The following is a 27669-nucleotide window of genomic DNA, read 5'->3' on the forward strand; positions in this document are numbered from 1 at the left end:
GGTGAAAGGGGAGAAAGTATTTTCAGGCAGCAAAATTTAAGGAGATGCTAAAGCATAAACCTAAAGGAATGAATTGGGCCATGGAAGGTTTGACAAACAGTAACCACATAGAACATAAGGAACTTGTGTAATGTGAAATTTGACCTGTACTTCTGTCTAAAAGGAAACTGTTGTTAGAATTACAGTGACTCTTCGGCACTTTTTCCACTGCTGCAATGTAAACACTTTGTTGTACGTCTGGGCTGAGTTTGCTGAGGTGCAGCAAAAGCCATGGCCAAACTCGTACATCACTTTTATTGCTCTGGTTACTTAGGTTGCTCACTATTTACTCTCACAGATGATTGAGGAAGAAGATGGCCATAGAGAAGGGCACTCTAAAAATCTTGAACAGGAGGAAACAATTATTAACCTGGGACCAGATCAGGAGGCGATAGAGAAGTTTAGACTGGCACTACCTGGTTTGCAAGGACACAAAGTCTCTTGCTGGGCAGGGCCCCTTTTGCACGGCAGGATTCACAAAGGCACTACACTGCAGAGAACTTTTCCGACTTTAAGTAGGAAAAGACATCTCAAAAGGATGATTTGAGAGATTTCTTGTTTTAGTCTTGGACATTCATACATGTTTTTGTACTCTTGGCTCTTCATCCCAAAGTCTTCTTTGTGGGTCCAGTTCCTCTGCTTGGCTTGCAAGCTCTGGCTTCCTCCTTTCTTTCAAGTAAATTCCCTTGCTTCCTTCTCACTTCAATATTCTCCTTCCCTAAGCTCTGCTGAGTTTCACCACTCATAGGTCAGCCTTCCTGGGGGTTTGTGCCACCTGACAGGACCTTCATCCTTTCACCTGCCAGACAGTGCCTCAGCACTGAGGCACTTCCCAGTGCCTCAGCAGCCTTGGAAGGTACCCCTTCTCTTCCTTCCCAAGGCCAAGAAAAGTCATGGATATAAGCTACATTCTGCATGCACTGAAATGTGTTATTCTTTTTATTACTAATTTTTGCACAAACTAGAGAATTTAGGACAAATACTCAACGGTTTTCTCTACACTAGCATATATGAATTATTTGTGGGGTTTGTTGTATCTACTATGTTTCAAACTTCATTTGCTCTTTGGATGTTGCCTGAGTAAGTTTATCTACATCTTAACCACATTTTCAAAGTCCTTCTCCAGAGCTAAAGACCACTCAGGGGTACTGAATCAAAGGAAAACTAATCAACACTTTCATAAATCCCCATTTTAACTCCTACAAGGTGGTATTTTGCAAAGCACATTAACTACTCAATAACCATACACTTCTGGACAGGGCATCTAAATTTGGATACGAATCCAAAGTCTGGTGAGGGTGAACTCGACAGAAACAAGGATTATACCTTTGGGTTCCCTGGAATCACATAGATGATTTTCTAAAAATCAAATTTCAGGCATCAAAGATGAATCACAGGAAGAAAAATTACCCATAAATGGAAAACTAGAAAGTAAATATAACTTCTTCTCTACCTCAATAAGCATAATTAAAGAAGAAAGCAAGCTTCAGAAATTAGTTCAAAGACTTGTGTGTAAAGCATCTAGAAGTCAGTGTACGTCAGGTTTATTCAGATGTTTCTGACTATCCCACATGTAACTTAAAGAAAAATATTTCTCCCAGGATCTGTGGCTTCTCAAGAAAATCTCTGCCACACTATACAGACTACCAAAATATGTTGTAAGCAAAATAATTTTAAAGTTCCTGAAGAACGACGAAATCTTTATGACTATTTGCACTGCCTATGGGAAAGCGCCAGGAGACAGCAGCTGGGCAGGAGGCCAGCGGGGGCTTCTGATACACATCTGGGCCTGTGTATAAACATGTTCTCCTTACAGTTTCCATTGTCCACCCCAGCCCGTTCCTCTGGAGTGTTTGTTGTACTCATTCTTGTCTTATTTACCTTTCCATAATGACTTTTCAGTGCAGAGGCCATCTCTTATCCTTGAACATTGTTTGTAAAAAGGTGCCCCATCCCTACTGGGTCCTTTAAGTAGTACTGAAATTCAAATAAAATCTCTAAAAATACCATTCTGCTTCTCAAACTTACGTCACCTAAGGCCAGACAAAAGAAAACTGTGTATATCCTCCTTTCCTCCTCTCTCCCTAAAGGAATGCATCCTTTCTCAGCCGTAAAGTGAGCCTGGCAATTACTGTATGTGCATGTCTGTGTTCCTGTTTGGAGCACTATAATTGTTTTACAGTCCTGACTGTGATTATCCAGTACCCACCAGAAAATCCCAGTGCTTTGATCACAGGACTCCCTACCCAGACTCCGTCAGACAAGCGGGTTAAGCAGAAGGAAGATAAAGAGGAAACAAGAAACACAGCTGACACAAAGCTAAAAGGAAGGAAACAAAGATAAAAATGCAAAAAGAAAAAACATAGGCTGAAAATAAAAAAGGGAGGAAACAGAGCCCACAGAAAAGAGAAATGAGGTGAGGCAGAGTTTAAGGAAATGTGCTTTTCTATCAGGACTAAACAGAGGTGAGTCTCTTACAAGAATACGGTACTTTTTATTTACTGCTGTTCTCTGTCAGCCCCTCTAAGGGTCATTAATTTGTTCCCCTGCCTGGCTGGTCTACCATTAATGGTGTACAAGATATCCCTTATAGACAGTCCTCATGCATTTGAGATGAAGGTAGTGAGATAGCAGGAGCAGGCACAAACAGCTTGCTCATTTGGGCAATAAAAAGACAGAGGGCTGGCAGTCAAACAGAGAACAGACAGGATATAGCAAATTACAGGGTTCTCCTTCCAGACTTTCCATTAAGCGAATGTTTTCTGCAATGCATAGATGCCCTCTGGGCACACGACTTCTAACAATCACCATGGCTTGTTTGCTTCCTGAGCTAGGGGATTTAGCTTTTTATACCATACCCTCTGTCTGGCACAGCTCCTGCCACACGCAAGGAAAGTACTGATCTTCAGTAATGGGAGTTTATCTGCAAAGTAATGCTTGCAAGTAGTCCAAAACCATCTTTCCCTCTGCCCTGGCCCTGGAGACGGTGTTCAGTTTTTCCTGTAACTGGAGAATAAACACTATATAGTTCAGGATAATCTCAGCAAAAAGACTTGCATGTCCCTGAGAAACGAGCACACTGCTTTCTTGTTCTTGCTTTATGAAACAGTGTTGTCAGGGTTAAGTGGTCTGTACAGGAACCTGAGTCTTGTGATTTGCTGCTATGGGAGCTGCTGCAGCATCACTGAAACAGGCTTTCATCCACTACATGGTTTCATGCACGGGCTTTCCATTCTTGGCACAGCTGTTTTATCTCAAATGCTATTGGCCTTCCTCTATTTCATACTTCTGCTCTCTTTTAAGTCCCTACTTACCAGTTATTTAAAGGACAAGCCATAAAATACAACCAACCCAGCCACCATGGTTTTTCTAGGGTGTACAGTTGGATTTTCCAGTAGTTCATGCAAAAACTTTAGAAAACAACTTAGAGGAAGTGTGCTCACCCACTACTTCCATTATGTCAGTGGTTAGAGAATGCCATACTGAACTGCAAGATGTTCCACACAATTTCATCTGTCTGTACTGAAGCAACACTCCTGTAGCATCCTGGCATGTTCTACATTGGCAAGCTCAAGGTTCCAGTTTAGAAATGCTTCACTCACATAAAAAACACAGAAATTTCTCATGATGGAGAGCAATTAAAGAACGGGGCAGGGTGGGGGTGTCAGGGAATTGTTTCCCAGGGTGTCACACAAGGGGATACGTGTGGGGTCACTGATGGCTGTGTAAATGTGCCATGGGAACTTGGACCCAGGACAGAATGATGCCAGAATTTCTGCAAGGCTCTGCCTTCCCAAGGTGAATTCTGACTTGCACGATGTTAACCACCACATTCCACACATCATCTTTAACAGAAAATGCACTGTCTCACTAAAGAGGAGGCAGTGTATCTAGGAGTTAAGCAGAAGGAATTGTTCCTGGCACAGATGGACAGAAGCTTTTCATTTCATGTTTCTGAAGGGGACCCAGGAGACTATCTTGCTTGTAGTACCTCTGGCACTCTGCAATTAATTTGTCTAAATAACAGAAAGCTCATTAAAAGCTTTTGCTCATGTAAAGCAAGAGTTGCAATACGTAATCTTTCTTGACAGGCAGTCATCCCTTGTAAAACCGATAAACCTGGCTGTGCTTGAGAGGAAACTAGTGGATAAAATATTCTGCTAAAATATCACAAAAATAATTGTGAATATCTATTAAGTGAGAAGAGCGCAAACTGATTTTAGAGGCTTTCCCCACCACCTACAACAGCAGGAAACGAGGTAGGTCTGCACTACTACTTACCTTATATCTTTTTTTACATCCAGGAACAGGACAGGCAAAAGGTTTCTCATCCCCTCCATTCATGCACATTGAACTAAGGATAGCTTCAGAGCTGATAGCACTTTCTGTAGTCCAGGACTCATCACTGTCTGATTCTTCATAGTCTACTTCCTCTTCATCATATTCACTACCTAGAAAAGCAGGGTAGTCAGATAAAACGAGAATAAATAAGAGCACAGTGAGATAGCCCATTCTGCATTTATTACATCAGCCACAATGACTTGTAATTTCCCCACTTTTGTCTTTTCTGAAGACAGTTATTTTAAATTTTACAACCGTATCTTTCTTGTAGTTATTTATTCCTTCATAAAGACACCAGTGGTTCTTTTTCTAATAACCAGGATAGGCATTATTAATATATCTTCATAAACTGTTAACTGCACGGCACAGAAAGTTCAAAGGACTGATTTTAAAATGCAGTTTCATTGCTTCTCAAACACCAGGATCCAGGATCTTTCCCAGTGCCCTAACGGAAAATGTGCTCCCTCCCCTTCTCCAATTAAAGCTGAATTTAAGGCATTTCTTTATGCAATACAATACTGAAGAGTGTAATTCTACAGATCATAAACAGTGTAAAATAATATGTTGACAAGTCCTAATGCATTTACTAGCCCTTTGGAATTAATAGGAATTATAGCACAACATTAATAAGAATTATATTGTAGCAATTATAGTTGTGAAATTCATTCCCTCAGGTGTGGGTATAAATTGCATTGTGTGGCTGCCCTGAACAGACCGCATTATGTTCCAGATATGCTAAGACAGCCATCTGAGCAGCTGGTGCTGAGTTTATTTATTATTTTTAATTGCAATAACTATTAATGAAATCCTCTGAAAAAGTTAAATGTGAAACAAGAGAAATTAGAAAAGCAGAATTCCAACTGTAAAAATACACTTGAAAAAAGAAAAGCAGGGGAGGGAAGAGCCGCAGCTGATTAAAAAGAAAATATATGCACAGAGGGAGAGAGAGGGAAAGCCGAGGGAAACTTCTGTGGTGTCAGCAGGAGGTGGTGCTGTGTTTCCCCTCCCCTTTCTTCTTTCCCTTTCCCAGCTCTGCTAAATTTTATCCTTTCTGCTGAAAGACAATTTGGCTCCGAGTGCTGGAATAGCTCCCGCTATTAAAGACAGTTATGTGACACTTGCATGGCTCTTCCCTCATGTGCCCTTTCAGTGCACAGCTCTGAGCAGCCCTGCCCACCGAGGAGAAAACGCAGACAGATGCCTCATGGCACTTTAAAACATTCTGAATTCTCAGGGAAAACCCACACTGCCGAGTACAATGGGTTTTTAGGGCTGTTTCTGCTTCTGCTGAAACTCCATACGTACCGCCTCTCTGGACTCCCCCTTCCCCAGCATTCCCAGTCAGACTCCGCACTGAGTAACAACACGTGGCAACTGGTAGCTGCCAGCAGCCAGGGCTCCTGAGCTTTGGGCAGGACAGATGTCAGGCTGTCCACGTTTCTGTCCCGCGGCTCCCATCTGTCTGGGATGGAGCGCAGATGAGCAAAGAGGGACGGCTTCCCACCAGCGACAAGCGTCGGCACGAGCGCACGCACAGGCCCTGCAGCACATCTGGAAAACTCTGCCCTGCCGACTGCGGCTCCTCATCCCACTCGCAATGAGCGAGAGCCAAAGAAAGCATTATTGACCTCTTAAAATATTTCTGAACTCTAGGAACAGTTAACCTAAAATGAAGTTAAGAGTTGTTATAGTTTAATTAACTAGTAAAAAAATGGAGGCAAAACCACAACTCTGCTTCTACGATTTCCTGCCCTTGATTGTATCTGGATGGAAAAAATTCCTCAAGCTGTTCCTTTCAAACCTTTTAGCTCAGTGGGGTTTTTTTTAAAGCAAATGAAACAGAAAACCCTATTGTAAACACACATATGCACTCCTAGAATGACAAAACATACAATTCTAAACACTGATACCAACAATTTCTGTCTTTATAATCACCCCCCGTTGTGTGCCCCCTTAAGAGCGGGTGATTTCTGCCCAAATAGGATTTTGTCCTCCTGAAGAAAACATCATTTGAAACGGTGCAACATCTCTTAGGGACACCACTCCTTTTAGTGATGATAAGGAGTATGCATTCATAAAGCAACAATCAGTGCTCTTTAAAACTTAATATGCAATATGATGTATAAAGTAAGAGATACACAACACAGTGGGAAGAAGCTGCAGTCAGTACTGTTTTGCCTTTCCTTATGTTTCCCTAGAGGGATTAGGGGGTGCCCTTTTAATTTTTCTAGTAGTTTTGTACAGTAAGATCCAATTCTGTAAAAATGTTTGCCTGTACTTCAAAGGTAGACTCAGTGAAAGAGACAGAAGAGTCCAAACCGTGTGTGTGAGATCACACCACCCTTATGGTTTTCTTTTCACTGGCTTACCCTAACAAAAATGCAAGATTTGGTCTAGTAGACTCAAAGCAGTTATTCAACCAGTATAAGCAAATGCTCCATTATCTTAAATTTTTAAATTCAGATGTCACTAAGATTTTATAAATACAATGAGCTTTTTTATATGAATGACCATATAAATATTTACTTGTTGAACAAAACAGTAATACTAATGGTGCAGTATGACTTCATATGAAGCTGGAACTGCAGCCTATCACTGCTTTTATCTAACAGTGTCCTACTGAACTCAAGTGCTTCTACTTTCTTAAAAAAAAAAATAAAAATGAGAAACCCCAAATATATTTAAAAGGATCTTAGTATAAGGAAAATGCAAAAAAATTTACTGCCTTGAAAAATTTCATTAGCAATAAAAATTCAGCCTTAAAGGAATTATGTTGTTTCAGTTGTTATAGAAAAACAACACTGATTTAGTCATGCTTTTAACCGATTCGGCCACAGAATTTAATTTCCTCAGTTGTCAGTGTCAGAGCAGCAACCCATGTGGTGCCTCACCGACTGCGTGCAACACACCGGAGAGGGGGGAAATAAAACAAGAGGAAAAGCAAAAAGCACAACGCGCAGGTTGGCGCTGCCATTACAAACAGCCCCTGGATGAGGTATTTTAATTAAGCGGCGCAGGGCTGAGCACGGTGGCTCTGTGAGGCCGTTCCCAGGCGGAGCAGGAGGCTCCATGTCAGGTGTACAAACTGCAACCCGAGCCGGCGCTGCCCCGGCTCCTGGGCAGCGTTCCCGGGACCAGCCGTGCGCGAGGGGAAGCGCGCAGCAGTGCACTTTGATCAAGACACAGTGAGTTAATTGCTTGCCTTTTTTTTTTTTGTTTTTGTTTTTTTTTTTAAGTTGCTTGGTGTTTCACAATTATATCTGTAAATATTTACTTTTTTTAAAGGAAAAAGAAAAAAAAAACCAAATTTAAGTGCCTTTGCATCTAACCTATGGCCTGCTCCAGGGTGTAACAACTGCGTGACTGGGGCAGTGTTTGCAGTAACTCTTCAGAGAGGTCCCAGAGAGCTGCCTTGCTGAGTGAACTCTGCTTGGATGCTGCCATGCTCATGGAAAACAGGATGCTCTGCTGGGGCACACTGCCCTCAGGGCACTGAGCTGAGCCATTCCTGTAGCATGTGGGCCAATGGCTCTACCCTTCCTCCTCACGCTTGGAAAGCACACTGAATGTTCCTCCCACTGAAAAATATGAGAACTAGGCTTCAGAAGCTTGAATAGCAAAAAAAATCTCCCCCAAAACTTGACAACACACAGTTCTATAAGAAAAAGCATCTAAACATCTGGCTGATAGAGAAGCACATGCTTTCAGCAAGGCACTATAAAAATATATAATATAATTATCATAACAAAATACTAGTTCTATCACAGGAAAAAAAAAAACCAAACCAAAACCCTCTCCTCTGGCAATGCTTTTTCTGAGGCTTCTTACTAGATCATTGCTCTTTAACATAATATCCAGTTTCATCATCTGGCTTTCATTCAGAGACCCTAAACAGTTCTACCTTGGCCTAACCTAAACCACTGCTTTATTATCCAAATAACTCAGTAACATCTTCTTAATATTGCACCCGCCCTCGCATGCAATATTCCCTCAGTCCTGGCCCACAAAGCCATTTCCCCACTCCTCATTCTAGTGACCTTGCCAAAAGACTCACTTCATCTGCGCTGCCCCCAGCAGATCAAAAAATGAAACAAAAGAAAATCAAGGAAAGAATGCTAGCTCAGCCTTTTTTTCCCCTGCAATTTTCCATGCTGAGACAATGCCACTGCTCCTCAAAGGGGAGGTGAATTCCACTAGGCACAGCTCACAAAGTATGCCATATTGGAGCCAGATAGCACATAAAATTACCTGCTATGAAAAGCCACAAAATATACTGGGTCACAAAGAGTTCCAGCAAGTTACTTCTCTTGTAATTTTCACACTGCATTTAAACAACACATCACAAATAAGGAAGCTGTCTATGTCACAGACAAAAGTAAAGACATGCACCAAAAGGGATTATGATTACTGTGTGCAGGGTAAGAAGCCTTTGTAGTTTGACAAAAAGCAAAACTGACTGTAAAGACTTGGTCTGCACCTCTGCTGCCAGTCAGTTTTCCTATCAAAATCAGTGAGAATATCAATTAATCCTACAGCAAACATCTCACCTCTTCAATGCCCATCTACTACTTTTTTGTTTTCCAGTAGATGAAGTCAGTACTTTAAAGAGCTCAGAAATAGTTTGCAGAGAGCGAATTCATTTGCCATTATGGAACAGATAACATCCCAGCTACACTGCTGAAAATCTGGGGCCTCATCTTTTATATTTCTGGGGTTCATTCTGTATTCACACCACTTCAGCTAAGATAGATTCTGCCTCTTGCATGAGTGAATTCATTCTATCGTGAGATTTACAGAGGATTTTCCCCTGAACTTCAAATGAATCTTGGTTCTATAGCAGGTGCACAGCATTTGTCGCTACATTTCTTTTCAAATCTAAGGACTTCTCTGCTGTGCCTTTAAATAGAAAAAAGACAAAGCTGATTTAAACCAGCACAAGCTGTGTGTGCCATTTTAATGAGCAGGATCTATCTTGACCTCTGATCAAGAACATTATGAGTTCTTCCTTTCTCCTCCCATGAAGAAAAGCAAACCCAAAACATCCTTGCCAATTATTTCTGTGACCAGAAACATACATTTAAGTATACAATGAATAACTGTGAGCAAATAGCTTACTGCAGTGGGAACCAACATTGCTAGTGTCACCAAAAGTTCATGGTAATTCCATGGATTTCTCATAAAAATTCAGCTTCACACTTTGTCCCGTGTGAGACTTGCAGTTTGTATTTCATAGAAACAGTTTTATGAGAGCACTTCTTATGTTAAGAACTCTGCATTCCCGTATAATGCGACAGATTCCTTGATAAAAAAAGTGACTTATTAATACTGTGTGAATTTTGGGTTAACACTAAAGCACATTTATGGATTTGTCAGACTTCTTCCCTCTATGCCCATGGATGCACACAGCAGGGACAATGTTCCTACAGCTGATACTCATTGCTGATCTAAAAACATATCAAGTCATTCAAAATGAAATATTCTTCCTTCACATAAAGAACAGGAAATAAATGCTCAGGGCAATGAAACAAAAACCAGTCAAATAACAGCAGCCATGCAAGTCTTTAGTCTACAAGCTGTAGCAGGACTCTCTCAGCTGAGAGCTGGTACAGGTGGCACAATGCACTGGCTCTGCAAACTCCAGCAACAAATGTCAGACACTGAACCATCCAGACACACTAAGTCAGGATCTTTGTCACTTGCTTGCTTTGGTGGGTGGAGAGAGGGGACTCAGAGGACAGAAAGTGGTTTTCAGCCTTTGTAAAAAGTCCAGAGATTAATTTCTTACATTTTCAAAAATACTTTTACCATTCATGCCCACAAAGATGATATAGACACAACTGAAGAAAACCCAGAGAGGTTTAACAGAGCACTGTGCAGTGCTACAGACACTGGCATTTTAGACAGCAAGTGCCATTCCAGGGTTTGGATTAAGCACCTAAGCACAACAAGCACTAGGTTCACCTCAGTGAAGGCCAGAGCACATGGGTATAGGCACAGGGAGTTGAGGTTTTGCTCTTCTCCCAGTAAATATTCCTGATCCTCATTTCTGGGCGAGGAGGGGCAATTCTGTGCTCAAAGCCGACTGCGTGCTCGGAACTTTGCTGTCACTGGTGGGAGCTGATTGAGATGGTTATGGCTTGTCAAACAGGCCCTTGCCAGGGCTGACAGAGGCCTCCATCCCTCTTCATGATCACAGCAGAGCCATGAAAATGGCAACTGGCACTGACCAGGGCCTTGGCCCTGCGCCAGGCGGGGCTCAGGGCTGTCCCTCAGCCGCTGCCAGCCCCGCACAGCGCATCCCGCGGCTCTGGCTGCTGCTGTGGGATCCTCCTCTTCCCATGACACCAGTCAGAGCAGGATTCGGCCACAACGTCTTCTGCAGAAACCACCCTTCCTTTTCTCTTTTCCAGTCCTCTCCAACTCAGATCAAGTATCAAGCGCTAAATAATGAGCTGTTAGGATGTGTTACTGCCCAGAAGAACTAATTTTCTATTGTCTCTGGCTGAAGCAAGGCTCAGCTAATGAATAAGCACCAAGAGAATTTCAAAAATGTACTTCATGTAATGATGTGAACATGGATTCAAATACAAAGAATGGTATGTTTTTTACCATTATTTTGAGGCACAAGGCACTTGAAGGCACTAGAGAAAATAAGTTGGGCAAAAAACCCCCCACAAAAAACTTTTCTGTGTTTGTTTGCATCACTTGAAGAGCAGCTTTCAGACCACACTTTCAGACCTCCACTGCTATAACCAAAGGAGGGAACATTTAAGCATCCAAGGTTATGGGCAGGTATTTCTGGACATCCTCTCCCCTCTCTCCCAGTCAAATGGCAACTGTAAATTGCACAGTCACAGGGACAGTTTGAAAAGATCCTTCCCCCAGCTATTTTGGAGGGTGGTACTTCAAACAGGATGAACTCACATATAGTTAAACATCCAGCACCCTGGTGTTTTAAATGACATGGTAGATAGGTCAATTCCAAGATTTCACACCAACTGCAGTTTTCATTTCAGTGCTCTCAGTGTAAGCTCATGTTGAATTTTAAGTGACTGAAAATGTATCCCATTACAAGGTTTGGATTCACTTTGAAAAGCATGCAAACACTCCTACTGTTAAAACATAAATCTGAATACATTGTATTTTGGTATATAATGGTTTTGGCTGAGCTAACCTATATGGGAAATCACCCTAAAATGTTGGAGGTTAAGCTAAAATGATAAAGATAAATAAACATAAAGTTTTATATTTAAAGTGCTATTAGTATGACATTAGTGCTACATATTCTTTTTCACTGTCAGCAAAATGGAGAACTATTTACACATGAGATCTGCTCTCCATTTTGGGCTACTATAGAAACAGAACTAACATACTCAGGTTAAAAAAAAAAAAAAACAAAAAAGTTCCCCAGAGCAAATAGTGGGGTTGGTGGAGCAGCTGGATTCTATCTGGCCTTAGGAGCAACTGTGTGCCATTTTCTTTCTTGATATATCTGTGTCTTGATACTGGTATAGCAAAGAACAGTCTTTAAAACTAAAGCACTGTAAATCCTAATCCAAAGTTTATAAATCCGCTTGCACACCTATATAAGCAGATATATTACAACTTACTGAATGAATAAATGCAAACAAAACATACATGTAATAAGACAAATAAATAAAAAAAAAAATTCCACCACTTTCAATTACTTGTGGAACAGCAACTAATCACAAAAACATGCATGTAAAGAACTGATTCTGGAAAAAAACAGTCAACTGATACCACGGCATGTGTTTTGTAGAGCAGGGCTTTCTGAGGTGCTAAAGCAAATTGTTATAATGTCACTGCACAATGTGCTGCTGAGGTTTTATGGTCACACTGCGCCAATAGTCTCGGGAAGTTATTTTGCATTCTTATATAAACTTTTCCCCCAATCCTGTTTTCCACAAAAAAGGGCTTTCAATAATGTACAATCTTGTGTTTATACACAGTACAGGAAAAACATGATAAACCCAAGAACACAATCTCTGCTTTAAACATATTTAAAAACTAGATTTCTACAACTTCATGTAAACAAGAATAAGCTGTTAAACACTCACCGAAAAAGAACATTACCTTCCTGTAATTAAATGGCAGTGTTTTAAATGGCACTTTTAAAAAATAATGAAAATAAAAAAAGTAAATAAATAAATCAATCCAGCAGACCCCTCCCAATTTGAGGCTTAACCTGCAAAGTAATGTAACAGTAATAAAACCTATGCCAGCTGGAATCCTTTCTTTTTCTGGCTTTGGCATGAGAAGCAAGAGCAGGTATATGTTTGAAGAAAAACAAAGTAGGACATTTTCCACCTTAGTCACAGGATGTTAATTGAAGTCTGGCAAATGTTTAAAGATATTCGCAAAATGTTAAAAAAAAAAATTAAAACCAGTTGGGGCTGAGAAAAAGAAACAATCCATCCTTCCTCCCCTCCCTTCTCTGCCCTCAAACATCTGTTCCAAACTTATACTCCAAAAACCACAGCGAGGAACACTCATAATTAATGTTATTTTGGCTTTTTAGTTGCTAGGCCTGCATTCCGAGGTTAGAAATACAAAAATACAAGTTCAGGGCACTATTACTGTACTTAAGGACTCTCCTGATGCACGTAACAAAAGCGCAGTTTTTCTTTTCTCTTCTTTACCCCATTTGATAAAGGAAGAGAAGAAAAAAATAGAAACGGTACCAGGAAACAGTTCCATGTTGAAGATAAAGGCTAACAATAAAAAGTACCTACACAAATGAACTACACTTTATGAAGCTATGAAAATGCATTTGAGACATGTTTTAAGCATGCTTTACAGCTGTCCAAAGGCTGCCCAGCCACTCAGAGTGCAGGCCATAAAGCCGCTCATGCACACGGTCCCTCCGCACCCCAAGCGCCGCGCCAATCCTGCAGGGATGCACTCAGCTCCCTCCAGGCTCCCCCTGCCCAGGCACTGCTGTGGACACTGTGCAGGGACAGCCTGCACTACACCAGGAGTGCTGCTGATTTCAGCAGGGTCTGCCTGGGCAGGGAGTTCCGAGGTGCTCCAGGGAATGATGGGCTGCAGCACGCAGCATGCGCATCAGCCCCGGGGCAGCGCACGGAGCACTGCAGGTGATGTGGAGATGTGGAGGTGCAAGACAGCTCAGGGCCTTTTCAGCAGCTTTGGTCTGAGGAAATTTCATGTTTATGAGGCCCAAGAGGGCCACAAAGCCCTGACCAGCAACAAGGGAGGCAATGGCAAATTCTCCACTTCAATGCACCGAAGGGCCGGGAGGATTTAATCTGCATGAATATACACTGACCACTTCTCTCTGTCTGCTTCTGAAGCTCTGACCATCTAGATTTAAGAAACACCATCAGCATGATTTGAGAACTAGCCCTAAGACTCAGAATTACCAGTAAGATTGTCAACTACCAAACAAGAATGAAGGCTTTTGTCAGTTTAACTACACAAAAAATCTACAGGAAAAATCTGTTGTGTTTTTCATTAATCCTACTTTGTGTTTCTCAGAAAGAAATTAACCCAAACATAAGAACACACTTGGTGGGGAGTCATGTCTCCTCTCTCATTTTTAAAGACAAAGATTCTGATAAAATAAAGTGTGCACTGTGCCTGTTACACTGTCAAAACCCTTTCTCTGAGGCTGTCATTGTTTCAATCAGGTCTACAAAATGTATGTTACCAGGTGTGAGTTGTTTCAGGTGACATATCACTGGGCTGAAATCAAAGTAGTTTTCAAATTGCCATTTTCCATTGCTCCTTGGCTTCTTGTATCCTTTGACATTAGAGGCAGAAATGCTCAGAAGTTGTTGTGAATGCCGCTGATTATATATGGGAAAAACCTTTCAAGAGGGAGACTATGCTGGCAAGGACAAAGCACCAGCCTTCATCTTCAGCAAGAATTAGGGTGGTGTCTTCCACCTGCCAGGCCACAAGCACTAAAAAGACAAGAGGATCTTGTGGTTTTAGGGGTCAGCAAATGTTTAATGGTTTTTAGTTCACTTGGAAATACACAAAAGCTACAAACAGCCCTGTTTTTCCTAAAATGTCACATACTTTTGAGAATCTTGTGCTGGCTAACATCAACTCATGATACACCATTTCCCCTGTGAAGTAAACCTCTCTGGGCTATAAGTCATTGAGTGTGAAGTGGTATGTTAGTCCTTGCTTTTTATTACTTCTGATTTGCTTTGGCCACAATGCAAGGAAAACTCAAACATTTGCTTAAGTTTCATCATCTTCAGCACACTGAAGTGCCGCCCAAATGAGTCTGGCTTTTTTCCTGCTAAACCCTAACACTGCTGTCAGCGTGCAGACATGCAGCACCAGTGGACATGGGGTAATTTTTTCAGTCCTCAAGGTACTAGAGTGGTATAGATAAATCCCATTTAATGTCACAGTGTACTATACATATAGGTATGTATATATGTAAGTATATATGTGCACATATATACACACACCTAAATTTAAATAAACACCTAAAAGCTCCATGTGGCCACTACTGTTTCTAACTTGGAGAAAAACATTTGTGTTTTCAGCTAGGAATTTTCAAGATAATTAGCAGATTACTTACAAAGTTAAATAGTAAATAAATAAATAAAAATCCTTCCACCAATTGGCCCTTGCAGTATAAACACACAAACATGAATGCCATCATTGTTACCCAGAACTGCTGAAGTAACTTTTTGACTGTCACACTATTCCTATGTTAAACCAGTTATGCCACAGGCTTGTGCAAAGGCAGACACAATGTACCTTCTACAAAATTTGTATTTTTTACACATTTGGAGAAAGGTCCGTGTGTGATGGGTGTGCTTGTACACAAAAATCCCTATCCTATCACAAATTAACAGAGATAATCTGTACTTTTAAGCTTGTTGTACATTTTTTGTTCTTGATGCTGTTAAAAATGGTTTGCCAGGGAAGGCTACTACAATGGGGATTATAAAATAGTTCCTGTGCTTGGAAGTACTTTAAATCTACAAGCCACGTTTCTATTGCTGCTTTGTAGCTCAAACCCCAAAACTAGTGATGATTTTATGAGTTGCTGTAGTCTAGACAACTCGGTTACTTTTCAATTAAATTGTTCCTTGGGGAGACTACTGTGAAAATTCCTATACAATTAATTACAGGTATGTGCAATTAAAATACAATTCTACAGCACAGTAGCTTTACAATTGCTGGTGCAATTTATGTCTGTATCAAACAAGAATGCTCTGAAGGGGCTGGGAAGATGAAGTACAACATGAAGTCGAGATTACGTGTAAAGCTACCTGTAGTGAATGAGATGAAATAAAAGGTAGTGTTAAATTTTTGTGTGCCTTTTCCTCTGGTCAGATTCAGAATTCTACTAGAAAGCACAAAATCTGACAACTGAACTAATCTTCCCAGAACATATTTTTATAGCAAACTGGGCTCAACACATTTTTACTGCCAAGTTGAATGCAAATCAGAAATTTAACAGAGTTAGAATGAAATTGCACCCATAAAGCAGGAAAATGAATAAAAACAGAAAATGCAGCAAAAAGCTGAGAGGAATAATGATTTCAAAAAGTCAACATGTATTGCTCCTCACAGCAAAGCCCCATTTTCCCCCATCAGTTATTTTCATATTAGCCTTACTTTCCTCTATATATACTTAAAAATGTCCTTTTAACTCTGAAAGCAATTTAGTGGTTAGAAGCAACACTTTAAAATAATATAATTCTGTGAATATAGTATAGGCCTTTTTGTACTTAAGTTATAATTTAGTTTAGGATGGACTTAAATAAAGGACTAAGCAGGGGAGGTTATCATAGCACGTGTCTTTATGCAAACCACAGAAAAGATTAGTCCAGTAGAATCTCTATAATTTTGCTCCTTCTTCACAAGTTTACAGGCTTGGGTCCGTGGAAATATCAAACCTCTGAAAAATTAAGACACTTATGGATCATGCCAGCTTGTCTTGCACAGCCAGGATCTGCACCCCAGAGCTACAGGACCACGAAAGAGCTGCAGCCATGGACTTGCAGCCCTGTGGTGCTTGCAGCCTTAACCAACACTCCTCATTCACCTGGCCCACGTGCACTGGAACAGGTGGACTTTGAGGGGTCCCAAACACCCTGTAAAACAAACCAGATCACTTCTGTGAGGCAAACAGAGCTGGGGTTTGTGAGTCCTTACGGCTCTGGTTTTGCCTGGGAGATAAAATAAAGACACCAGGGCCTCCCTTTTAAGAGACACAGCCATCAAAGTGGGCCAGCTCCCATCCTTCCTCCTTTCTGGGTTCAGCCAAACTGCAGAGCAGGTACCCAGGTAATTGCACAGCTACAGGTCAAAAAAACGTGAAGGTTTGACCAAGTTAATGTCTTGGTCTTCAGGATAATTTCAAGCTGTTTGGTTTGGAGCTACAAGTTAGCCCAAGAGGTGACAACACTGTTGCTGCGCCTGCAATATGGAATTATCTCTGCTCTGCAGATCCTCCAATCCAGAGTCTCAGTATGCTCTGGGAATGTAAATCTTTTGGTTTGGTTTAGTCACTGAGTAACCAGGTTAATACACAGTCTTGTCTCTCTAAGGAAGCCGGGCAGTCACCTGACAGCTGATGATTGCTATGAAATAAAAAAAAATCAGTTTCTGAGGCCCTTAGCTCAATGCTGAACACTAGAACATTTTTTCACTTTGGATTACTGAAGAAAGAGCTAAATATGTACAAGTTCACAGCCTGGCTCCCTAAAACTGGAATGTGACATCTAGCTCTGAAAAAACATCTCTTAGCTTTGGGAACAAATCCCACCTGTTCTAAGAAAACCCCTATAGGAAATAATTGTATTTTTCCTTACTATTTTTCATTGTTACTAGAAACCTTCTATTACAGCTCTATTCCTTAAGGTAGAAACTGGAAACTATTACAGATTTCTCTTATTATTCGTGTTCAGTCATGACCTCAGCCAAAAGCTCATGTTAAAATCTCATACCATGTCTAAGCACACACATGTACTATAGTTAAGTAACACATTGATCAACTGTTTAGCATAATGTAATTCATTATTTTTTTCATTATTTTTTACAAGAACACCCATAAGGCTCTGTTGGAATAGGTTCCTCACACTGCTAAATGCTGGGCAATTAGATGTACAATATTAGTTAGCGTGCAGGATTAATATATGGCCCCAAACCTGCATTTGGCTCCAATAAAGAAAGTTCTCTTGTGTCATTTACACAGAAATGTGAAAACCCAGCAACAGTGAAGCACTTCAGAAGGAAATGTTGTCAGGGACCACAATTCAGTTTCCACAAGATATTTTAACATAGATTTTTTCCTTCCTTGCAGGTCTGAAATATCAAATGTATTCAGACATTCATTATGCTGGAGAACTGAATTTGGTCTTCATTTTATGAAGTATGCCTTACTTATTTGCCCATAGTGTTTATCCAAGAGTGAGTCCATATATCTAATTTTTAATGAAAACATAGCATAAAAGTTCTTCAGTTTCTGAACAGGCAATTAAACAAGTAGAAAGTTCTGAACAAGTAATGAGATGGTTCCTCAGACATCTGAAAGTCTGTTTTTTCAAGCTGCAACAGAGCTTGCTTGATTCATGCTTTACTGTGCTGGACACCCCGTAAGTCAAACACACAAAAACGTAACACTCTCAGCCCACTTCTCAACAATTTAATACAACAGCCCTGGGATTTGAAATAATATTTCTACTTTTCATTATGTTTTTCAATTACATCTGCATGATACTAGGCCACTTTAACATGAAGTGTAATAATTAAATTTAAGCATTTACAGTATGCTAACACAGGTGAGGAATTTTTGAAGTGAATGGCTAAAGCTGGGTTTTCGTGACTACATAAATTTTTGAGCTTGCAACTCTGCAAGTGGTGAATACTCCATTCCAGTCTGACAAAGCACTTGTTATGTGCTCCAAGTCAGGCAGCATTTACTTCCTCAGTACTAGGTGCTAAACATTAATCATGCGCTTGAAGCCCACATGACCTGAATTTGTAGCATCATTTTCAAAATGCCATCAGTGTGTACTTGTTCACACTCGTTTGTCCTCCCAAGTCTAATTTCAAGCTCCATTAAGATCTAGTAAAGGAATATTTTGCAGTCCACTTTGCTTGTAAAAATAAGCCCACCACAAAAGAGCAGCATCTCTCTAGCTGTAGCAATATTGAGTAAATCTTCATTGCCCAAAGAGAAAGCTGTTGCAGATTATCAACTGAGTAGCAGAATGAATGGTTCAGAGTCTACTCTGATTCCACCTAACATGGAGTTCAGAAATGCCACCCGCTGACAGCAGCCAAACAGATCCTGCTATAAATAGCAGTTCTGCAACAAATTCTGCGTAATTCAGCTACACAATAATAGCATATCCATCAACACAAAAAAGCTTTGAGCATCTAACTCCTCCTCCTGTAAGTCTTCAGTTAATTTGTGGGGGGAACACCCCTGTTATTTTACAATTCTGCTGCTCACTCTAAACTCACAAAGTAGTTCAGCTGAGCAGATCTCTTTTTCTTGCTGGATTCTGTTGAGTGTGCAGTTCCAGCACTCTGTGCAACAGCTGTCTGTGCCATATGATTACTTCATTGTTGAAAGCCTGACATATGGAAACTCTACTGAAATGTTAGCTGCTTTGATACCTATGAAGAGGAATGAGCTTTTACATTACAAATACGCATTTTTTCAGCAACTTAAAGTAAAAAAAATTAAACACACATTTAGAATCTAAACCATATTAGTTTCCAGCATATGCCTGTTACCCTATTTCAATGCCCAATTCCAAAGGCTGGTTACTATTGTGGTTTTGGTTGCTATTACCAGCAAACAATGGGTGGTTTTCTTTCAGTTTTTGCATTCTTGGAGAAGAAAAGGGAACAGATTCAAGAGGAGGCCTGTGGGATTCCTTCATGAGTTATCCATGAAGGCAAATTCTATACAGCAGAATTACAGGAATGGTATCTCATATCGTGGAGATAACAGTACATGAGATAACCAGGCTTATTGGGAAAAGCCCCTAACTGCCACACAGTGTTTCACTTCCCAAAATCAAAGCTTCCACAACAGACAGCTCCTTAGTGGACCAGAAAAAAGGTGGATCCTTACAGATCAATTTCTGAGCCCCAGCTGCCTTTGGTAGGTAGAGAAAGGAGCTCCTTTGTTGCAATATGCAGACTTTCCTCCCCTGTAAATTAGTCACCCATAGAGGGAACAATGATGCTCTAAATTATTTCATCAGCAGCATGAACACTTGCTAATACAGAAGGAATCTGTAATTTTTTGATCATTGTTTTACCAGTAGTAGCATTTGAATCCTGAACAAAACCCATCTGAATCAGAGAAAGTACTAAGAGTCTGAGTTTTCAGGATCTATTAATTTTATTGAGTAAAAATTTATATGTGCCTTTTAGAAAATATTCAGTATTAGAAGATATTCCCTAATGATGTAAATGGAATATGATTCTCCTTAATTTAGTTACCTAAACCTGAATCAAACACAAATGTATTTAAAATTACTGCAGAAATTTAAGAATGCAATCACTCTAGATACAAAAAGTACTCTTAACTACACCAGGCTCTGAAAATAAGACACTAGGGGAAGACTGATTTTTTTTTTTTCTTTTGATTGAAAATTAATTGAATTTCACGTTCTGTTACAGAGTGACATATTATATTAGGTTGTGTTTCACCACTGGTATGATTTATTAGACAAAAATTGGCTCATTTCACATAGTGTGTTCTGACTGAAATAGTGCAGCTTTAGGACTACTGACAAAGCTACAAAGCAATCATGATTTCAGTTTTAGTATATGCTCTATATATCTACAAAACCACTCCTTTATTATAAATCTGCCAAAGCATCATTCAGATGCCAAAGTATCCTCAGATGGCAAATGCAGTAATTTCTACATCAAGAGTAATAATTTGATTGCCTCAGTAGTTCTTTTTTTCAAGTCTCATAACATTACTTTGCTGAATTTTTAGGCATATTTCATTAAAATATCACTCTTTAGATGTTAGACTTCTTAAAGGTTAAGGCAAATCCTACAAAGCATTTTTTTAACTCCAGATTAAAATGATTTATTACTTTCAAGTTTTACCAGAAAGGAAAAAAACCTCCAAAATTGTAAAGTTAGGTATTTTCTGTGGGTAGAAAACGGAGTCACATTACTAGATACTGAGACTGGACTGGTGGAAATTTTAAGGAAGTCTGACATATTTATGAAAGGTAAAAACTTTCAAATGCAATCAATCAAAAATGACTGAACAAATATGACTCCCCAGAAAGGCATTTATCCCAATTAATAAGACAAACCAATAGTTAGTCACCTACTCAAATGACAGCTGTAACTCAAAATGGGACGTGCCAATTCTCTCACGGGGTCAGCCTATGACCACCCATGAAAACTGCACTCTTTCATCTCCCTCCCAATGGAAGGGCTGAGGAATGGCCACAGCTTTTCCAGGCAACCACAGCATCCTCAACACTTCGTGCCAGGACTGGCTGCCATCCACTGCCCCAAACGATCAGGCAGTAAATAGGTCTATAAACCTATTAAAACTGCATAAATGTTATAACTTGTAATCTATATAAAATATATAAAATAAAAAATAACCAGGAAAGGACGTCTAGGAGCCAGCTTCTACAGAGCAAAATGAAATGCTAAGTATGAGATTTTTAAGTACTCCAGCTTTTCTTTTTCTATCTTTTTTTCTTTTTTTGTGCAGAGGAAGGTGGGAGGACTTAGGGTTGAAGGTGGGAGGGCACAAGACTTAGGGTTGAACTATTAAAAAGCCAGTTGGTGGTATTAAACTCTTGCTTCAGGATTTATAGGAAGGCAAAAAATTCACTCCTGGCTGAAATTTACTATTCCAGGCCTAGAATAGTTTTTTTAAAAAAAGGTCATAAAAATAAAGGAAAATAACAAACAAATTTCAGATGATTTTTGGCATTTCTTTTGGTTTCAGATGATTTTTGGCATTTCTTCAATGCAGAAGTGGCTTTTTTTAAATGAGATTCATCACTATGAATTACTTTTCTAAGTAAAATTTGGAACAGGTTATTTAACTAACTAATTCCCATTAAGTTTTTATCACTGGATCTCTTTTAAAGCTTTTCAGTATGAAGAGATATCATAGCTTTCAAAGGAATGTCAATGCTCTGACTTACACTCAAAAGCCAGGAAGTTAGGAGTGGAAATTTCATCTGTGAGCCACACAGATGTATGAAAACATTCAAAAAATTAACAACGTATGTTAAGGATGCAATGCCAGCCCCATTTTTATCCATAACTAGACTTCATTAGTTTTGTGGGTTTAAAATTGACATTTAAAAATAAAAGCAACACAAGTTTTTGTGACTTAATTGACTGCTCCTTAAATAAAGAGATATTTCAGTATTTGCAGACTGCTAACATCTTTCCAAAATAAGCTGTGTGCTGGTGCTACTTTGCTCAATTTCCCTATCACCCTAAGGAGCCTTTATTCCTGATGGAAGCCATTTCTTTTGCTAAATCCTGCCTGTGAACTCTAACAAGACCATTTAAGCCCCACTAAACAAAGTCTCCTGGGAACACTATTGTTAAAATAAAAAACTGGAGCAAATTTTTAAAGCGAACTTTCTGCAACCATTAGAGGATGGTTGCAGAGAGGAGGTCTTAAGAAGAGAAAACTTGTTATGGGAGAGGGAACAAAAAGCCAAATGTAAGCAGAGCGCATATGCCAGCCACCCCGAGGGAACAGAGGGGAGGTGTAGAAAATTAATTACTGCATTTCTACTTCCCACCAAAAGCACAAACGGGCCTTTTCTGGGGACTAAAGCATACAGAAGCTGAAGACAAATACATGTCTACCTCATTACCTGAGAAGAGCCCTAAAGAGCACACTTCTTTGATGAATATTTCTGCTCCTCTATGAATAATCTCCTGTACCAAGAAGCAGGAGGTGCTTTCCTGTGCACACGCAGCACCGACGTGGGTCAGTCTGGACGCTGCTCAGCTCTGCCTGAGAACGAGGCCCCGTGGTCTCCTGGCACAGGTTTTTACTGTGAAACTTAACAAACACTCTCTGCAGCCAAAACACCTTGAACTGCCTCTTATCATGTTTCACAAGCTGAGTGGGTTTGAGTCTGGTCACTACACAGATGAGAGATCATTATGTGAAATTGCACTCTGCTGAAAACTCACAGCAGTAGCTTAAAACTGTCGGGAAGCGGCGAGACATCACCATGAGGACATGCACCAACAGGACTGGGATCCAGGCAGCTCCTGGCTTCACCCAAGCCAAGACTAACAGCCCTGGGAAAGCCAAGATGAGCAGCTTACCAAAAGGGAGGACAGTACATGGAAAAGGGGACTCAAAAGCTTAGTGTGGTTTTCACTTTCTACGTTGAATGAGAATGATGAGAAGCCATATGTGACAGGCACTCTCTGCTGAGGAACATGTGTTCCATGCCACCTCACCAGCCTGCAGGGCATGATTCCTCTCTGGCATCTGAAGGGGCACCACCTTGGGCAGTGACAGTAATGCCAGGCACACTGCTGAGCCCTCACAAACTGTCCAACAACTGAGACAGGAGACAATAAAAGGGAAACAGCCATCCTGATAATTTCACGAATGACCTAGGTCAAAGCAATCCCACTTTGTTTTTGACAAAGCATAGGTCTAAAGGAGGATGAGGACAAGGATTATATTTGAATTATAACAAATACAGGGCATAAGGCAACCTAAGGGGAAATAGGCTCTTGGTTGTCTCAATTACCACAACATACATGTTTACCTGCATTCAAAGATGAATTAACAAGAGTTTTCTCGGAGTACAAATCAAACAGGACTGCATGGAAGGAATACAGCAATACTCTTCATTCTCACTGGATGCAGTGGAGGGTATGCCTGTAGGGCTTGAAAGCTGTGCAGGCGCTGTGAGGCTGAAATGCAGGACAATTTACATACTGTAAATTGTTTCCCTGAAGCAAAGCTTGCCTAACTACCCTTGGTTACACCACCTTGGTAATCAACTATCCCATACACTTTCACTTGAGGGAAAAAGTTTTGCATTGGCCAATAAAAGACACGTGAGCTGCATATCTAAAGTTAGCCTGCAACCCCTACTGGGCTGCGTCTCCAGGCACTCCACCTACAGAAACTCAGTCATGGCATGACTTTGACCACCTCACCTATACAAGTTAGAAAAAATCCTACACCAAGTAAACTCTGGGAAAAAACCTGTGGTTAACAGAAAAAGCTCAATGCTTACTTTAGGTCCAGAAAAACTTTTAAGATAAGAAAAATGGAATTTCTGGGCTGAGGCTGCTGGAATGCAATGCAGTTAATAGTAAATTTTTACAGAAGTCTTAAAGAAAGAATATGTGTTTTTTGCTACTAGGATGTTACAAACCCTAGCTTTGGAAGAGGGGGTCCAAAAGAGAACTTGGAGCAGAGGGTGCAGAAAGTGGAAGCTGGTATTATTTATAACCTGGCAGGCAATACTTGCAGCAATGCAGCCATAACAAGCTGATTCTCTTAACTGCAGGTAAAACAACATTCTGACTAACTTTAAAAGTTTGGAAAATATACAAATAATGAAAGTATTTTGGTAGACAGATGCTGAGTTTTTTTCTTTAGTATTTGATGGAACATGTTCCAAAGAGTACATCACTAGCCAATACTGCTGATGGATGTGCAGTTATACTACCTGACCACATCATGAATCAGGCATCTCAGGAGGAGCTGTACAAAAAAGTAAACAAAAGAAAGAAAAAACTCCCTGCCATCTTCTGTAGGATGTCAAGGAAATGAATCCGTTTGTTTCAAACAGGAGATAATTAAGAAAATCTAAAATTTTCTGAATTATATTAGGACTGTATCATTTAGTTTTTCTTGATGTGCTTCCCTTTTTTATAACCAGGGACATACTGAACAACCACTTCATTTTACAACTTGCAGACAGAACATCTCAAGGACTGCTACAATTTTTCCATTTACTCATTAATACTAAGACATGAAATAGCCTATATAAAAAACTTGTGGTGTAACAGTTTTTCAGGGCAGTGATGCTCAAGTGATTTCCTACTAAGGAGAATATATTGAACCTGTTTATTACAGAACAGAATAGCCCTAACTTATGCATTTAGCTTTTTAGAAGAAAATCCTGGTACTTAGTCTGAAGTGTACCAGAATTATTTGACAAGATCTCTACCTAAAGTAAATCAGACTGACTTAGGCCAAGAGATCTGGTTCAGGATAGCGAGCAATTTTCAGCTACTCTAATCAGTGAAAAAAAATTCCCAGGATGTTTATACCCTGGAAAACCACTGGAATATTAGATTTTGAAGGAAATACAGATCCCTTTTTTCCTTTATTTCTTTTCATCAACATAGTTTCCTAATGAAAGTAATTTCTACATGATGACATCAGCAGAACATTCCTCCCTGACCACTTACTATGAATTCCAGTTTCCCCCCAACAAAAAAAAAAGGAGGGGAGGGGAATGGGGTAGTGGGAAGACACTGACCACTTCTTTTAAATCTTTAACTGTACCATAGGCAGAGCTCTCCTACTGACACACAAGGGCTCTTTTGCACATTTGGCATTTCTGGTAAGGGTAGTTTCTTCACATAATTTCAGCTGCAACATTTAAAGTTAGCGTCCTCTACTTTCGCAAAGAAGTTGGAAACAAATGCCCAAACACATTTTAGGGACTGCAGACCAAATGTAAAATAGCACAAAGCTTTTCTGTTTTATTTTTTGGGGCTCTTCTTACCCCAGTGCCTCAGTATGTCTCCTGTTCTCCAAATGCCACTGCTCCCTTTATTTGGGACGAATTAAAGAGTAGGGGCTTACCTGTAGGAGTACTACTGCGAAATGAAGAGGAGGGAGTGATTGGAGGGGTGACTGGAGGAGTAAGGCTTCCACTGCTGTGGCGAGGTGGAGTGGATACATTCCCACGGGACACTGTGCTTGACAAAGTCAAAGAGAGTTTTGGCTGGATCTTTTTCTTCAGGGACTCCTGCTCACGTCGAGCTGCATCAGTCATAAATCTAGAACAAGGACAATCACGAGGATGAGAGCTTTGAACCACTGTCCACCAGTAAGCTTTAAGGTAAAGAGAAAGTATTTTTTGCCCTCAGTCACCCAATGGAATTTCAAGCTCAGCCATGACAAGTTTCTCTGCAACACACATTCACAGAATACAAACTTCTCCATCAACAGCTTTATGTGTTCAACATCTGGGCCATTTCCTTCTGATTTCAATAAAACTTACATTAGATACTTGCATCATGCGCAAACACACAAGATTTTTAAACTCCAACCAGAGCTCAGCATTACGAACAATAATATTGTGATTGTGCTTTACATTAACTACATTCAATCATTCTGTGAAAAAGTAGCTGAGAAAAATGTTAGCAGCAAATGACCTTCAATCTGAAGGTCAAAGGGATAGACGTAATTACTTTGTGTAGATACATAATTTTCAATAGGATAATCACGTTCTTTTACTAAGGGTTTTAGACAACTTTGCCTGGCATAAAATATGTCTAATTAAATTGTAATTCCTCAAACTAGAGTTCCCAGCTCTTGAAAACCAGATGAGGTCTCTGTAGAGCTCTCTGTACAGGCTGCTGAAGGCCTGATGCAACTCAAGGTTCATCTCTGCGGGGTGCTGAGAGGGAATCCCCCCAGCATGATGCAAGGTGTGCACCACACACAGTGCTGTAATTCCAGCAGTGCAACTTTCTGCATGGCATATCCCATCTGGAATAAAAAGTGCTTTTTTCACTTTCATTCTGATTCCTTTCAAAAAGGAACAATTGAACTGAAAAAGACCATTTTATTCCAAGTATACACAAAGAGTTACTCCAGAAGACATGCTGCTTTGTGCTGATATTCAAAGCATTGCTTTGTATTCACTCTCACTTGAAAACACTGGGCTCCCCCCACAACAGGATCTCTGCAAGTCAGACTTCATGACTTGCCATTCAAGAGATGTTTTAATCCTCTGTCTTTCCCCTCCACTACATATTGATATACATTAATAATTATGGATATCTTGAAGGATTCCTAAGACAGGCTAAAGTAAATCACCGTGTCAGTACAGCCCTCTGTCCTTGAGGCTGAAATACAAACTAGCCCTGCCAGTGAATAAAAACAATATGCACTCACACATGATACAGAATAAAAAGTTAGGTTACACCCAGGCGTTTGCTTGACCATAGTCTCAAACCACTATGGCATAAAATTTTAGGTCCCATTAGAGCAATAAAGATGCATCCTGTCTGTCCATGCCACAAAGCCATTAATAAGTGGATCTTTGCCATGATAAGTAGCATCAACACACAAGTATTAATAAACAGGTATGTGATATGACAGTTTATCTTCTTTGAACTGAGACGACAATACATCATGTCAAGCCCAGAGGTGGCATTTTTATGAAGTTAATATTTAAAATGCAGATATTCATAGTAACAATTGAGTGCTAAATTTCTCTTTTTCAATCAAGGGTGTAGATGATATTGACAAAACTGTCCTCAAATGGAAGTCTAAATTTCATTCAAGAAAATATAAGTAAAAGGATCTTAATAAAGTAGTCATTCAGTACACATTTGCTTTCCTGTAACTAGGAAATGTCTAATTCACTATTTTTGCAGTTTGTACTATGATGTATGCTTGCTTCTGGATGGGAAGCCTTATTCCTTAAGAAAATGTTATGGTAACATTATAAATCCTTGAAAACTTGGAAGATAACTTCAACTGTAAGATATTAAAAGCAGCAGCATGAAAGTTGCTCTTTAGTAAACTCAGCCACAAATAACAATGTTAAAATAATATTGAGTTATAACCACTCTGGTTGAAGTCCATAAAAATCAGGAAAATGTGAAGTTATAACTGAAACTTCTCCCCGTCCTCTTAACTCATTCCCATTTGGGCTAAGCATGTAAAGTATATTCCAAAATGTCATTTGTTGTCTACACTGTGAACCTGAGAGAAATGGAAGGCAGAGTCTGTTGAGAAGTGCAATTTCCAACATCTCACGTATGGAATTAACCCTTCCAGATCCAAATAGTCCCATACTTATTTTCTGAAGCACTGGCAGTGCTGTGGGTTTAAAAATGAAACTTTTCTAAATGGATTAAAAGGAAACTTTTTTCAGTATTTTAACTGAAATAGAGTATTATACATGTGTCTGACCATGGCAGTGTTCTTCAAAGCTTAAAATAAGCATTGTAATGATGGATATAGAATGTCATTTCCAACAAATTTAATTTTCATATTGGAAGTCCATTATGGCTGCA

The 27669-nt window shown here is 39.9% G+C and overlaps 1 protein-coding gene across 1 annotated transcript in view; it reads right to left on the reverse strand.

The window, feature by feature from the left end:
* JAZF1 (JAZF zinc finger 1) overlaps positions 1 to 27669 on the reverse strand; it is a 186241-nt gene that overhangs the window by 4392 nt on the left and 154180 nt on the right. The window contains exons 3-4 of the mRNA XM_063153636.1: positions 25220 to 25416; positions 4321 to 4490 (exon numbers count right to left, since the gene is read on the reverse strand). Of these exons, the coding sequence (XP_063009706.1) occupies positions 4321 to 4490; positions 25220 to 25416 (367 nt within the window). The remainder of the gene's footprint in view (positions 1 to 4320; positions 4491 to 25219; positions 25417 to 27669) is intronic.

The sequence above is a fragment of the Melospiza melodia genome, chromosome 1, assembly GCF_035770615.1.
Source record: "Melospiza melodia melodia isolate bMelMel2 chromosome 1, bMelMel2.pri, whole genome shotgun sequence".
Taxonomy (NCBI): Eukaryota; Metazoa; Chordata; class Aves; order Passeriformes; family Passerellidae; genus Melospiza; species Melospiza melodia.